The following is a 16,180-nucleotide window of genomic DNA, read 5'->3' as shown; positions in this document are numbered from 1 at the left end:
TTTTTAAAACATTCTGTGAAAGTATATGTCTATTCCTTTAAATAAACAGAACCACATAAGAAGAAAAAGTGAATCAGAATTATTCATAAATCTGCCTCAGAAAAATTATGGAAGTGGTAACTAAAATACTCCCTAAGGAAAGGACGATTTCCTTTATTAAGTTTTAGAGTTGTCAACATGTAAATCTTTCAGCTCCTTGGTCAGGTTTATTACTAAGTAATTTTTTTAATGTGATTTTAAAAGAGGTCATTTTTTTTACATTCCCTTTCTGATATTTCACTGTTAGTGTAAAGAAATGCAACCAATTTCTGTATGTTAATCTTGAATCCTGCTACCTTGCTGAATTCATGTATCAGTTCTAGTAGTTTCTGTGAATTTCACCTGATTTGCCTCAGATTACAAAGTTACTTCCCCAAATCACCAACTATAGCTTTGTGGGTATAGACAGATGCCTCATATCTTGGTTTAGTTTCTGAAATGGGGGAAGGATTTTGGTTTAGAGTGTCTGGCATATAGTAGGTACTGTAGAAGGATATCGTTAGTAATGTCTTTGCAGACCTTTCAGTGACCCTGTCCCTTACTCCTTGTGTCAGAGAAATAGCAATCCTCTTAGAATGCTTGATCTTTTCCATAGTACTCTCATACCCCTCTTGGTGATGACCACTTACTCTTTTTTCCCCAAAGCAAGAACCAAACACTGTTAAGTTTTCAGAAGTTTTAATGACCAAGTTTTGGGGAAGGGTGAGGAGGCACCATTCTGTTAGTGAACTCTGGGAGTCACATGGTCACTTAGATGGAAGAATCTCCTTGACATTGGGGAGTCTGGTCACATCCCTCTCTAGCAGACACACACTGAGGACAGGGAGACATCTCTCCACACCTGCAGGAACTTCACAGATTGTGGTGGGAGTCGATGGGCAAGGCTGTAATATTGTTGGCCATTTACCATTACCTGGAAGGGAAAATGTGTCAGGAACATGGTATGCCACCCAACAAACTTTCAGTCTTCCTTTCTACTTCTGTCCTAGTACACACACCATCCACTCAGAAAACCCCGATTAAAACATCAAAACCCAGTAGATATACTTCTTTTTATAGACTAACTTTCAGGACTGTTTTGGAGACTTGTTGACTCTATTTTCTGTATTTCTCTATTCCTCCAGGGAGGGTCTACCACTCTCTGTTGCATGGTCTATATTTACTTGGCCTTTCCTCTAGCTTAGAAACTTCCCATGGCCAAGAACTGTGTCTCATGAATCTTGAGTCCCTGTCTCTTGCACAGAGTATCACAGGCCAAGTGGTAGATAAGTGTTCATTGAATGCATACATTTCAGTTCTGCAAAACTTTGCTGCTATTTACTCTAGTCACCAGTGTTTTCTGTGAGTAGCTTAGACTTGGGGTGATGGTGAAGAATGAAACTCAAGAGGTCCTAGAGAGGTAGAATAGTACAGATGGCTAAAAAAAGGATGTTATTTTAACAACTTATAGACATAAGAAAAGATGCTCTACCTCAGTCTGAAAAATATATTTTTGCCTAGCCTTTTAAAAAGGTCACAATATTTCAACATATTCTTTATTGGTGAGGCTCTCAAGATATAGTCATTTTTGGGGGGGTTAGTTTGTCATGTTTAAAATCCACATGCTTTTTGAACCAGTTCTTCCTCCAGGGTGAGTACTGGAAGGTCGATAATGACACAAGTATGGGATAGAAACCTTAACGCAGCACCACTCATGAGAGCAAAACATTGGAAACAACCTAAGTGTGCATTCATAAGGTCAAGTTAAATCACTTTTGGTAATTCTTCTATTGGAATGTTATTCAAACATTAAGTCATGAAGCATCATGGATAGAACTGTTTCTCTAAGAGATATTCTTAGATCACAAATAAACTGTCATCCTCATGGTAGGATACATGGAGAAACTTATAACACCATTTCTTTACAAAGAAATGAGAGTGTGTGTGTGTTTATATATATATATAAAATGGATAGATAGATACATGTACTTGTATAACCATATATTACCTCTGGAAGGAGTGTAAAGAAACTAGTAAGTTGTCCTGGTTTGAGAGTGAGAGAAAGACTTATATTGCATGCATTATAGTTACTCATATGCATATCCTAAGTATTTAGTGACATAAAAATTCAAATAATCTCAGCGTAGGTAGAAATGATAACTGTGGGTGAAGTCAGAGCAAGTTCTCCACCTTGAGGGAAATGGCATGTAAACTGATCTTGACCCTGGTTAGATTTGGGGAAAGACCGGAGGATGGCAGCACAAGCAGAGGGTGCTTTGTGATGAAAGGGGCGGGAGAGTTATGGGAGATGGACCCTGAAGGACACTTGGGGCAAGGCCAGGGAGAGCTGTGTCCTCCTCTGAGCAGCTGTAGAGGCCATGGAATGGATGGTTCCTGGGTGCACTTACCTGGTACTCATTTTGCAGCACCAAGATGTGCATTTCAAATGGTTGGCCATCCACAAAGGGCATTTTGGAGGATGCCACCTCAGATTCCCAGCTCCCATTCTGACGGCTGTTTATCTTCACAGATATGCCAAAGTACACTCAGAAATGGAAAGCAATATCTGAGTTCTCATCAGTCCCAGTGTGGAAATCCACCTGCATTTCTGGGTTCTTGCTGATGGGCAAGCACATAGCATGTTGAACAGGCCTATTTCTTGTTGGGGAACCCACATTTGACACACACATACACATCCTTTCCCAACTTCTCCGTGGTAGAAGGAAGGCCTTCCTGAGGGATATTGTAATCCTTATTCCTGTGGGGCCGCTCCAGCTCACCCTGAACAGAGTGGTGGGATGCCGTGTTCCTTGGCCCAAGTCTCAAACCAAGCAGCAGTCACTGGCCTGGGCCTACTGGTTGTTTATCCCCTGCACGTTCTATTCCCTTTGATAAAGAGCCAGAGCCCTGAGCCCTTCTCCCAGACCCCAAGACCTGCCAGCAGCTCTGCAACTGCAGGCTTAATGCCTGGTACTACAGGGGTCCCCAGGACCTGCACTTGCATTGTGCTACTATTATGCTATTTACACGTTTTAACACTCATACGTGAGGTGACACCACCCCCCCCATACTCTAATATTCTCACTTCTCCTTCACCTCCCCACCCATGGGCTATAGAGTACCCACCTGAAAGAGATGGCCGGTTTCCCTGTGATTGTCACTGAAGAACCGACAGACAAGGACACATGCTGTGTGTACGGGACCTGCCATAGGGAGAGGAGAGTGGATGAGGGGCAAGGCCAGATGTGGGCTCCCCTCCTACAGCAGTTCCCAGGGGTGCAGCAGGTTACACATCAAAGGATAAACTCAGAGGACCCCCCCATCTCCCCACCTCACCACAGGCAGGTCCCTGTGTCCTTGAAGAGATACGAGGGTCACAGTTAAGAGGAAGAGCTCCAGAGCCAGGCTGCCTGCATTCAAATCTTGAATCTGCCCCTTACTAGCAGTGAGATCTTAGACCCATTACTTGAACTCTCCCTGTCTCAGTTTCCTCAGTACAAGGAGGAGTATAAGAGATTCCTACTTCCTAGGGTGTTCTCAGGAATACATGAGCTAATATATGTAACACCTTTAGCCTAATCACTGGCATATACAGGGTCCATAGAGGGGGGACCTGTCAGAAGGGGGAGAGCCCTTTCAGGAAATCCGCCTGCAATTATTTTCTACCATCTGAAACTCTGAAAACGAGACTTGAGGATGGAAAAAATATAAAAATATTAAAAATCCACTCCAGTGAAAAACATTTTTTTAAGGAGAGAGAGACATAATAATGGAAAAGGAAACCTCTGTGAGTGGAATGTATATGCATGAAGATTAGCAAGGGGAACGCATGTCCTTTCAAGAATGTGTACAACACTGTTGAGGACACAGTCAGTACTTGTACAAAGTGTGTAGGACAGGAAGGTAATTGGGAGAATCTACAAGATGTTGACTGCTATCTCCTGTAAACTGTCTGGACAGAGGCTGAATTTGTTCCTTGCAGCTTCAGGTGATTTGATTCTCTGAAACCAAGTGCCCCAACAGCTTTCCCCTGGGGGCCAGAATCTGCTCACTCTCCTCCTGTGAGGCAGTGGGAAGGGCTGACTTGGAGAGGAGACCTGAGGTGGAGTGTGTGTGCACGCAGACTGGAGATGCAGCACCCTACAGGCTGAGTCACCTTCTCCCACTCTTCTTGAGAAGAGGCATCTAAGGAATCACTCATTCTGCTCTCATGAATGCTCAGAGATGAGTTCTGGGTAACTCACAGTCCACAAGGCCACTAGTTCTGCCAACATTGATACCCATGGAAAGACCCACAGTCATTTAAACAGTCACTTCTGTGTAGAGGAGAACCCTCACATGCAGCCAAGTCCACACACATTCACAGATCAACACCCAGTCACAAATTCTCACACACATTCACACATATAGTCACACAAAGACATGCAGCTCACCATGTTACATGTACCTCCCTACATTCTTACTCACTGTAACATGCACACACACAGAACCATGAGGACAAATGCACAGCCTTACCTCCCTGCACTCATACACACACTCCCTCATCCCAGTCAGTGGTCCACCTCCCACACACAGTCACAGTGTCTTGATAAAGTGCACTCTCAGTCAGATACTATCAGATGCTGACATAGGACCACACTGGTCCAGGCTCAACACAAGATTCCCCATAGGGATTCCATATCTTATACCCCCAGGGTCGCTCTCTTCCACACACTCACGACTCTCAGTAAAACAGTCCAAGTAGAAATGCACATATTTTCATCTTACACAATCTCCTACATTTTCCTTCTCCCTTTATGTGACCTGCGATCATTGAAGACTGTCTTTTCAACTCACCGGTTGCTCTGACATCATTTTGTCTTCCTCAGGGCAGCTCTTGCAAACTGTGTGCAGTTGTGTGTGTGAATCTTTTGGAGTCGCAGAATATAAATGATTCCTGGCAGCCCCACCCTCTGGCTTTCTTCCTGTTTCTAAGCCTCAGAGTTTCCCAACAGGGTGAGAGGGAGTGGGGTGTCAGAAATACTCCGTCACAACTGTGCCTGTGGATCTGTCCTCAAGCAGGGTGTGTTTGTGATACAACAGGAAATTCAGTGAGAGAAATGCCCAAGGATAAAGGATTAGCAGGGAAAATGTAAGAATAGAATTGTTGGAGTGAGGAAGTGAGTGGGTCTAAAATCCAGCCTACATGCCTCTTACCAAGTCTTTACCCCACAGGCAGAATCCACACAAAAGGTGTACATTTTTCTAAGAATTGGTGATCCTAGTGTTACACAACGGAACTTGGGTCCACTTGCCTGCCTTGCAGCAAAGCCAACTTTCTGATACTGGGTCGTGATGAAGTATAGAGTTTACTGCAGGTGCCAAGCACAAAGAATGGGCAGCTTGTGCTCAAAAGACATGAACTCCCTGATGGCTTCTAGGGAAGGGTTTTAAAGGGCAATATTTGGGGTGAAGACTACAGGGTGCTTGATTTTTTTCTGATTGGTTGATGGTGAGATAACAGGGTGATGTTTCGAGAATCTTAATCCTCAACCTTCTGGTTCCAACCAGTTTGGGGTCTAGTTGCTTGTGGTCAACATGTACTCACCGTTCTCCACGTGGGGGGTGGGGAGGTCCTTAGTTTCTGCAGAACAACTTAAAAGTATGCATCAGATTATTAAGTATACCACTTGAGGAGGAGCTAGGACTCCTCAAGTTTTATCACTGAACTGTTGTTTTAGGCATCATTACTTTTCTTGCTCAACTCCTCCTCCTGTGTTTCTGCATTCACTCCCTTCCCCAATTAGCAACAGCTTGAGTCCGCTCTTTGGAACTTCTTGAAGGCCTAGGATACTTCAGCTTTTTTGTACGAACACGAAATGTAGGACACAGAGGGACTTCTGTACCCAGGAGGGCCCTGCAGGGTCCTGCTTGGTTTCAACCCCCCTTTTCCTTTGATACCCCTCAGTCCTGAGGGGAACAGGGGTGGGACAAGAAATGGAATAAAATTTTAGGTAGAGAGGCTAATCATAAACTCAGCAGGAGAATTCAGTTTTATGGGAACACAGATTTAATCCCTACTCCTGTCTTTTTTTTTTTTTTTTGGCTGAGTTGGGTCTTTGTTGTTGCTCTCAGGCTTTTCTCTAGTTGTGGTGTGTGGTGGCTACTGTTTGTTGCAGTACGCAGGCTTCTCATTGTGGTGGCTTCTCTTGTTGTGGAGCACGGGCTCTAGGTGCACAGGCTTCAGCACTTTGAGCACCCATGCTCAGTAGTTGCAGCATATGGGCCCTGGAGCATGCAGGCTTCAGTCGTTGTGATGTGCGGGCTCTAGAGCTCAGGCTCAGTAGTTGTGGTGCATGGGCGTAGTTGCTCCGTGGCGTGCAGGATGTTCCCAGACCAGGGATTGAACCCATGTCCCTTGCATTGGCAGGTGGATTCTTAACCACTTTGCCACCAAGGAAGTCCCCCCTCCTCCTGTCTTAACCTTCCCCAAATCTTTGAGGGGACAGGGCAGTGACTGCTCTGGTTACTCACTGCTGAAACAGGGCATAGTCCTATCTCAGTTTCGGGAATGGATAATGAGTTGGAGATATTCATGTGTTCCAGGTCCTGGATTGGAGTCTTGCATGATTAACATGTTAGTCCCTTGGCCCACACTTTTGGTGCCACAGATCCAATTAGAAATAGGAGAAGGAGTGACAACTCGAACTTTAATAAACCTTGCAAAATAAATCCTATTTCTTGAGGAATTCAGGAGAATAAGTTTGAAAACCATTGTGTACCTTGCACTTTTGAGACTTCTTGTAGCCAGTTGCGTAATTTTATCTAAGTAGATTTTAACTTCAGAGTAATATATACATAACAGGAGCTGTTGGCCACTACACGTATGTCTCCCTTTCTGCTAAAATCTAATATAAAGCAATTGTATCATCTAGTACTATTCTGGCTAAAGAATCTAGTGCCTTCTGCTGGGAGGCTATGGTTTGATCTGTCTCATTTGTTACTATTCCCAAAGTAAGAACAAATTTAATAGTTACAAAAGGAGACCTTGAGGTCATTAGGCTACAGCTGGCATTTGCCAGCAGACACTGCTTTGAGAACAGCTGGTGGCATCCCAGAGTCCATCAGAGTTCAAAAAATTACAGTTCTCAGCAGTACAGGAATGTGTCTAAAATTACATCCACAGTGGTGATCCAGCTCCATCTTGGTTGCCTGAACCACAGCCACTCCACTTTGACTTTTAAATGAATCCCCCTCTTCAGTGGCCAAAGCAGATATACTACATGTGTTCATAGGCCACAAACAGGCTGCTCTAGTCAGCATAAAGTTGAAGTTACATCATGTATAAGCCAAAATGACTTACCCATACTTCACATATATGAAAATTTCTTCAGTTATTTCCCCTTATGTCTATAAATCTTTTGATCAAAATATTTGTCCGTCAATGCCAGGGTGGTTGCTACTGGCCCTGGGTCCACCAGTCCTTCAGTGCTCAACCTCCTTTTTGTGTATGTATGTGTGTGTGTGTGTGCGTATATATGTATATGTATATGTGTGTGTGTGTGTGTATTTGCCTAGTTATTAGTTATTCTTGTTGGGGGAAAACTAATCAGACATAGTGAACAAGCTCAGAGATACGCTAATGGGGAGACATTTTATAGGTTATACATTTTATAAATTATACTGAATTGTTGCACAAACATCATACAGGTGCTTTTAACAGTAGACTTTAAGCAAGCAGTGATACATGTCCTGAGTAGTTATAATCTGACAACTTCACTAGAGAATTTTCTTTCCATCCTAAACATTAGGGACAAAAGTATGGTTAGAGGTAAAATAATAACTTTCAATGTTGATAGGGAGAAAACCATTTGGTAAACAGTTCCATGAAATTAGTAGAATGGGTCTTAGAGCCAGGCTGGGTCCAGATTCTTGGGTCAGCTGCCTGCCACTGCTGTGGTCTTTTTCTCATCCTAGTGTGGGTGTCATTTGGGGTCAGCAATCTTTTCTATAGACCAGCCTAATTCAGAGGCCCTTTTCACATGGGAAATATAAATTCCAGAGTCAATTCCCTTCAGTTTTACTACATGTGAGCTAATTAAGAATACTTGATGTGGGTCCTTTTATCTAGGTTGGAGACAGTTCTTTAAATGATGCTTTTCCAGGAATTCCCTGGTGGTCAAGTGGTTAGGGCTCTGCACTTCCACTGCTGGGGTCACGGGTTTGATCTCTGGTCAGGGAACTAAGATCCCACATGCTGCACTGCGTGGCCAAAAAGGGGGGGGGGAGTCATAAATGATGCCTTTTCCACTATGCATAATGTTCTTGCTGGTCATGAGGCATCTGATTTTTATTGAAAGATAGATTGCTGTGATACACTTCAGAAAGAAACGTGGAGTGTCCTTTCAATAATTCGATTAAACTTTACAGTAATGTAATACACCATGAAGGAGCTATCTGAGAGGTGATACTAAATACAGACCTCAATTAACAAAACTAGATACTAAATACAGACCTCAGTTAACAAAACTAGAATTTAATATCCACTGAAACATGATCTTCTCACTAAAATTACTGTCATTTTAATAAAATATAACCACACTAAGACTGATTGGTTTGAAAAATGTCTGGTTTCAGTAAACTTGTCCTGATTTTTACATAAGTGTAATTGATGATATAGGTTCTTTTAAATTAGCCGTGCTTTAACTTTTTATGAGGAACATCAGATTGTGCTCTTAAAAGGACTCTCAAGGCCAGGAAAGCCATGTCAAGGGCTTGCCACAGATTCTGCCTGCATTATCTATATATTTGGATGAATTCTTCCCTTCTTGAGGTCTTCACAATATCTTGAGGCTCCTGCACCTGTCAGGAGGTGACCTTCCTTATTCACCTGATAAGACTGCTGGGAAGCCAAGAGTTTTCAATTTCTAAAGGGATCAATAGAAAAGATTAATCTTTTACATCTGTTTACAAAGGTATAATTTACCAAGTTGCTGTAAATCATAGTTAGCTTGAGGCTAAAGGTTTCCTTATATCTGGAAAACACAGATTAAAAGCCAGTAATATTGAAGATAAAACCCATAAAAATTATAACCAAATTCACCATTTCACTTAGTCCTGTGTAACTAATTCCTTATTGTTGTTTTATGAAGCCTTCAAGGTTTCCATTAGAATTAATCAATTTCCTATCCAGTTCAGCAGTGTTTTCTGAAGTATATCATAACTGTACTTGTCAAAAATTCCTTTTAATGTCTTTTTTTAATGTGTAGTGCTGAAAAACCTTGGTTTTTTGGTTTGTTTTTTAATTTATTTGTATTTATTTTTGGTCGCGTTGGGTCTTCTTTGCTGCATGTGTGCTTTCTCTAGTTGCGAGTGGGAACTACTCTTTTTTTGCAATGTGCAGGCTTCTCATTGCAGTGGCTTCTTTTGTTGTGGAGCATGGGCTATAGGTGCATGGGCTTCAGTAGTTGCGGCATGTGGGCTCAGTTGTTGTGGCACACGGGCTTAGTTTTTCTGCAGCATGTAGGATCTTCCTGGACCAGGGATTGCATCCATGTCCCCTACATTGGCAGGCGGATTCTTAACCACTGCACCACTAGGGAAGTCCCTTTATGACTCTTCTTGAGAGTGAGGGTTTTTGGGGGAAAAAAACAGAATAAAACAATAACTATAAATGACAAAAGACTTAAAAAGGTATAAAGATCTGATTACAATGCAATTGAAAAAGAAGCATGGTTATTGCTGTGACATACAACATTTTAACTAGAATTATGACTAATACCATTATATCAGGACATATAAGACTTTTAAAGAAATTTCGTATAATTTCTAGAATATCTGTAACATTTAGCCATACAGTGTAACCCAAGAAGGCTTGTCACTCATTGGACAATGCTTCCCATATAATTTAACATACCAAATAATCCTAGTGAGTTTAACATTTCTCTCAGAGATGCTTCAGGGTTCCTTTCTAAAAACCTTCCACAATTTTTTGTATCTGTATTGGTGTGTCCCTTATTTTCTTTCCCATTTAGAAATAAGCAACTTTAGGACCAAATTACTTTTATTCTTCTTAACAAAATGCATTTCCATTCCTCATACCTTCTTTTATTGAAAACACACATTCTTACTTTTCTTGCATACTGAAATGTTTCCCTTACTATTTCTAATAGCTTCAATTATACATTACAATTTTAAACTCTTAAAAACCTTGGTATTGACATTTATATACTACCAAATGTAAAATAGATGGCTAGTGGGAAGCAACCGCCTAACACAGGGAGATCAACTTGATAATGCTGATGACCTAGAGGGGTGGGATAGGGAGGATGGGAGGGATGCTTGAGAGGGAGGCTCAAGAGGGAGGGGATACGGGGATATATGTATAAATACAGCTGTTTCGCTTTGTTGTACAGCAGAAACTGGCACAACACTGTAAAGCTGTTATACTCCAGTAAAGATCGGGGGGGAAATGTAATTGATTTTTATGTGTTAAAAAAAACCAAAAACAAACAAAAAAAACACCTTACTGTCTAGTGAAAACCAAAAAGCAAGCAATTGTGAACATATTAGCATTTCCTGATTGGCAAACTTATGAACATATTCTGTAACCTCTAGAAACATACATCTTCTCATTGCATAATCTCTTTCCTCAGTATGGTACGAGATGTGTGTCTAATAAATGCAGACATCTTTAGTTTTTCTCTCACAAGTAGACAAAAATAGTAAACTTGGACCTGTTTAGAAATTAATATTGAAGTAGCTTACCCTATTTGAAATGGTCTGGATATTCAGTGAATTCCCATTACTTAATTTAGCAAAACTCTAAAGTTTCAAGTTACTACCACCACCACCAAAAGTGTGGAGAGACTGTTTCTAAGTAGGCATTCCTGACGCAGCGCAGCCGAGGAAGAGAGGAGGTTGCGGTACGCAGAGGGCTGCGGGGACCGGAGGTCGCAGCCTGATCGCGGGAATTTGGCGCCTATTTTTTGTTGGTTGGGTGTTCTCGCCTGTGATTGGGCCCCAGCCCCGCGTGGGTGCACCCGGCTGCGGCTGGTCGGCCGACCTTGGCAGGACGCCGGCGGTGCCGTATTCAGCCGGCCTCCCAGGGGATGGGCCACTAAGAGCCCCCACTGGCCCGAGCGCGGGCGGGACGCGCGGCTTATATAAAAAGGTTACGTAAAGGGCTCAGCTGGCGAGAACACGTGGAGAGCCGCGGGAGCCCGGGCGCCCAGTGGTCCCCCAAGAGTCCCGCTGCCGTCACAGGCGCAGCAGCAGGAGCAGGCTCTGGCGCACGCCCGACCCGGGCCGCGGCCTCTCGCGCGGCTCCGTACCCGAGGCAGCCCAGGCCCAGAGCGGACCATCCCCAGCCGGGGGCCTTAGGGGGGAAACGCGCTGCCCAGAAGTGGAAGGGCGCCGGCCAGGTCACAATCCAAGGTCCCGCTCCTCCGCGTCCCGGGGCCGGACGGAGGGATGAGGCAGGGGGGGAAAAAAAAGCTAAGTAGGCATTCCTAAAGTGTAATTACTCCCAAAGAATTCACCCTAAAATTCTTATCTTATTTACATTTAACCTATTAAAAGTTTTATCATATCCAGTTACTTTCCTTGTTGACAGATTGTATAACAAGAATAACATCTTAATGATTTTCAGTAAACCTAGGTATAATAAAAGTGTCATACTTAATATTGATGACTCTAAAGACATGCCCATATTAACTCAACCAACAAGCTTAAACTATTATCTTCAATACCAGACATTAATCCTAGTAAATATTTCCCAGATCATGTGAACTGGAAATTCATTTGGGTTAGTTTCTCTTTTATATTTCTGAGAATTTATATAAGTGCTTAATTGCCTTTAAGCAAAAAAAAAAAAATAGAGCTCATTTACAAATTAATTTTGATATAATACCATCCAAAGGTAAAGACATATCATATCCATAATGTATGAGTACACAGACATACATTCATATAGCCATAGAGAGCTCAGAGTTTTCCTGCTTCAGTGTTTTTTGGTGTGGCTTTTTTTAAATTTTTTTTTTTTTTTTGGTATGGACCATTTTTAAAGTATTGAATTTCGTTACAATATTGCTTCTGTTTTATGCTTTGTTTTGTTTTTGGCCACTGAGGCATGTGGGATCCTATCTCCCCAACCATGGATTGAACACTCACCCCCTGCATTGGAAGGCAAAGTTATAACCACTGAACTCCCAGGTAAGTCCCCCTGCTTCAGTTTTTAAAAAGCCTCTTTTACCTTTCTTCAGTCTCAGGAATTGGAGATGGGCAGATAAGATGAGTTGCTGAGAGCCCTGGTAGAATATTTACATCTCAGAGGCACAGGAAGAGCAATGCAAGTTCATCCTAGGAGCCAACTTCCTTTAACTGCATATGCAAAAACCAGTGTTAGAATGTCATGGCCCCATGACATGATGGGGCCAAAATTACCCCATCCTGGCCATTTTCAGGGCAAGATTTCCTTTAGTTTGCATATAGCCAATTTAGTTTAAACAAATAACTGTAACAGATAATGATACACAGCACTTATTCACATTCACAGGCCTCACTTTCAGATGCACTTATTGGCTTTGAATCACACACAAGACCAAATTTAAGCTTTCAGTTTCCAGGAGTATCTAGACCACATTCAAATTACCAGGGGTCTCTAAGGAAGGTCAAAATCAGGGTCCTCTAACATACCAGGAGTGTCTCTGAGAATGATTAATCCTTTCACTTCCTTTCTCTCCTAGCAGTGCAGTACCCCCGCAACAGGATCCCCTAATGAGGGTCAGAATCAGGACCCTGACAGAATAAAATTTATATTCAAAGGCAGGTCAAGAAAATGTAAACATGAAAGATGTCCATTTAGGCCTCTTCCCTCTCTCCCTAATGTGCAGTGTGCATCTGCATTACACATTAATCAGACCTTGTCAAAGATGGCAGTGCCTACTGGACCATAAAGATAGTTTTTCCCCCTTCATTCTGATGCTAACAGTGTAACTTCTTAAAAGAATACCGTTCTTTCCCAACTCCCTAGGGGGTCATGGTGACTTGTTGCTTGCTTTGTGTTTACCTGGACTGTGCATCCTTGGTGAACTTTATGTAAAATATCAATATGCCATTTTGATGTACTGTCCTTTGTTTAGGAAATATATATGAATGTGCTTTCAACTTGTAACAGGTGGAACAGTTCTCAGTGCTTTATGAAAGTCTGTCTCCTGGGTTGTAATTCTCAGCTTGGCTTGAGAGAAGTCCCTCCACCCCTTACAGAAAATTTTTAAATTGAATTTCCATTGCAATATTCTTGGCACTGTTGGCAGGATATTAGAGACACCCACCAGAGGACACCTAGAGTCTACCCTGAACAGGTGCTTGGTACCAGCTTGGTGCCCTTTGAGCCCCACCCACTTCCTGGTATTCCTCAGGTGCTTTGCTGATTTCTCCTAATATCCAGACATCATTGCTTTAAATGATGTCCTGAATTTTACTTAAGCTGTTTTGCTTGGGACTTGGAGTTCTAAGAGGATGCTAATAGATTTCCAGTGCAGGAACCTGGAGGAAACTTTGGAGTGAGCTGGGTTGGCTGGCCTTTGTAAAAATTTGGCTAATATTGGAAAGATTTTATAGGTATTTTCTGAACAATGAGTTTGCTAGTGAAATTAAAGACTGAGCCTGCACAGCTCCAAAGAAAAGGGACTTTTGTTCCTTCTGGCACAGGGCATTCTCAGGTGACTGAGAACTTGGCAGAGGTGTCTAAGGATCAGTCCTTGTGATGTGCAGCCATCCCACAGTGGATCCTACCACAGTCATTAAGTAAATTCTGCTCTCTGGGGATGCATGACGGACTGATCACCTAGCGCTCCAAGCAGCCATGGAAATTGTAGTCTGTCAGGAGAAACAGACATGTAAGAGAGTCAGACCCACCCAACGGTAAGTCCTTGGGAAAATAGACTCAGAAGTAGCACATGTTTAATCTATCACACTGCCCTCAGAAAGCTGTTCAAATCATATCCAAATTAGGCTATGAGATTAATAATGGGAAACTGTGCTCAAAGGCCAAAGTGCTCCCTGATGGACAGCCACTCACCAGAACTCTGCCTGACTTCATGTACAGTTGGAAGAAAGCCAGTGCTTGTAAGCACTTATCTAACTCTAACATGGCCAGGATGGAGCTCTTTTGATATTCTGTATTTTCTTTTTTTTTTTTTAAGAGCACAGGGTCAGTAGTTGTGGCACATGGGCTTAGTTGCTCCGCGGCATGTGGAATCTTCCTGGAGCAGGGATCGAACCCGTGTTCCCTGCATTGGCAGGTGGATTCTCAACCACTGCGCCACCTAGGAAGCCCTCTTTTGATATTCTGAAACTGTAGAGAAAGTTGACTTGATAAAACATTTCTTCAAAATTTTGAGCCTGAGAGAACAGAAGTGTTCCTAGGAGAAAACTTAAAGTTACAACTCTTACCATGTTCTTGAAATGTAAACACAGCCCCCATCATCTGAGACTACAGCCTTGGCTGAATTAGTATAACCTAAAATGGAGAGAAAAAAGGTAAAAGAGGCCTTTGAAACTCAAGCAGTAAAACTATGAGATGTTTGTCTGTTTCTGTCTGGATGTCTGTCTGTCTGTCTGTAAATTGTAAACATGACATGTCCCTACCTCTAGATGGTGTGATTAAAATTAATTTGTAAAAGAGCTTTATTTAATTGACTTAATAGTACTTACAATAAAATATTTCTAAATGTAACTTAAATTACCCCAAGTTTTTAAAGGATCATGTTGATCTAGGATTAACCTTTTTAAAAAATTTTTTATTGGGAAGGATTAATCTTTAATAAAGGAAAATAAGTTTAGAGCCTTCCCTGGTAGTTCAGCAATTAGGACTCCACGCTCCCAATGCAGGGGGCCCAGGTTCAGTCCCTGTTCAGGGGACTAGATCCCACATGCATGCTGCAACTGAGAGCCTATGTGCTGCAGCTAAGAGTCCAAATGCCACAGCTAAAAAAAGATCCCACATGCTGCAACTAAAAAAAAAAAAGATCACACATGCCACAACAAAAGATCCTGCATGCCACAGCAAAGATCCTGCACACAGCAACAAAGATCCTGTGTACTGCAACTAGGATCTGGCACAGCCAAATAAATAAATATTAAAAACAAACAAAACCCCCATGAGGTACAGATATCTTGAAAAAAAAGTTTAAATTCATGGTTTAATTAATATAGACTTGTCTTTAGAGTCATCAACATTAAGTATAATACTTTCATTGTTCCTTGCTTTTCTGTACTTCTGCTATAAAACTTGTCAACAAGAAAATTAAGTTGGTAAGTTGATATTTTCCTAAGTAATGAAACAGAGACAAATGGGATAAAAGCTTTTGGGTAAACTCTTCAAAAATAATTAGGTTTTATGGTAAGTCTACCTAAAAACAGTCTTTCCAGATTTTTGGTCACTTGAAACTTTAGAGATCAGCTGCAATAAGTTAAATTATGGAAATTCATTGAGTGTCAAGATCATACCCTGAAGCATTAGTTGCTAAAAAAGGCTATGTTTACCTACTTTTGATCTCTTATTACAGAGACTAAAGATGTTTGAGACTACTGATAATTATATATTTTGTGCTTTCTTGAAAGATTGTATCAATATTATGAGATGGCATACATTTCTAGAAATTAATTTTAAAGAGGGAACCCTGAGAAAAGAGTTTTATGCATGGTCAGGACTAAGATTAGATTAAATTTAATCAACTAAATGTATGTTAATATTAAAGGTGAAATGGTGCAAAAGTAGAATCTTTTTCCCTCTGTTAAAAGGACAGAGTTTTCTTGAAATATTGATGCTTTTGATAACAGATTGCAAAGTTTCTTAACCTCTTAAGAAATCTGTTGCAACGTCCTGCATTTGTCTTTGGAATCTTTTACTTAACTCTGGTTAAGTAAATAAGTATTGTTTCACAGTGAGTTGTGGTCCTGCTTGGCGAAACATTTAGAACCTTTTGATATCTTTGACAGAATTTCTCATATAAAATTCTAAATGAAGTTGTTTTCGCCTCTAGATAAATTTTGGGATGCTTCAGAAGGTTCCTGAACATCTCACAGAGAGGTGTTAAACTAATTAGTCTTACTTGGTATGTTCAGTTACATGAGAAACATTATCAAATGAATAATGATAAACTTTTTTTTTCTTTAA

The 16,180-nt window shown here is 41.6% G+C and overlaps 1 protein-coding gene across 1 annotated transcript in view; it reads right to left on the bottom strand.

Moving 5' to 3' along the window:
* Window positions 1–731: 731 nt before the first annotated feature.
* LOC130838088 (galectin-10-like) overlaps window positions 732–16,180 on the bottom strand; it is a 47,997-nt gene continuing 32,548 nt past the window's right edge. The window contains 3 exon segments of the mRNA XM_057710861.1: window positions 732–952; window positions 2,427–2,637; window positions 3,145–3,221. Of these exon segments, the coding sequence (XP_057566844.1) occupies window positions 839–952; window positions 2,427–2,637; window positions 3,145–3,221 (402 nt within the window). The 3' untranslated portion in view covers window positions 732–838.

This window comes from Hippopotamus amphibius, chromosome 16 (genome assembly GCF_030028045.1).
Source record: "Hippopotamus amphibius kiboko isolate mHipAmp2 chromosome 16, mHipAmp2.hap2, whole genome shotgun sequence".
Taxonomy (NCBI): domain Eukaryota; kingdom Metazoa; phylum Chordata; class Mammalia; order Artiodactyla; family Hippopotamidae; genus Hippopotamus; species Hippopotamus amphibius.
The sequence above is the reverse complement of the archived record's forward strand: the minus strand, read 5'-3'. Positions and strand labels throughout refer to the sequence as shown.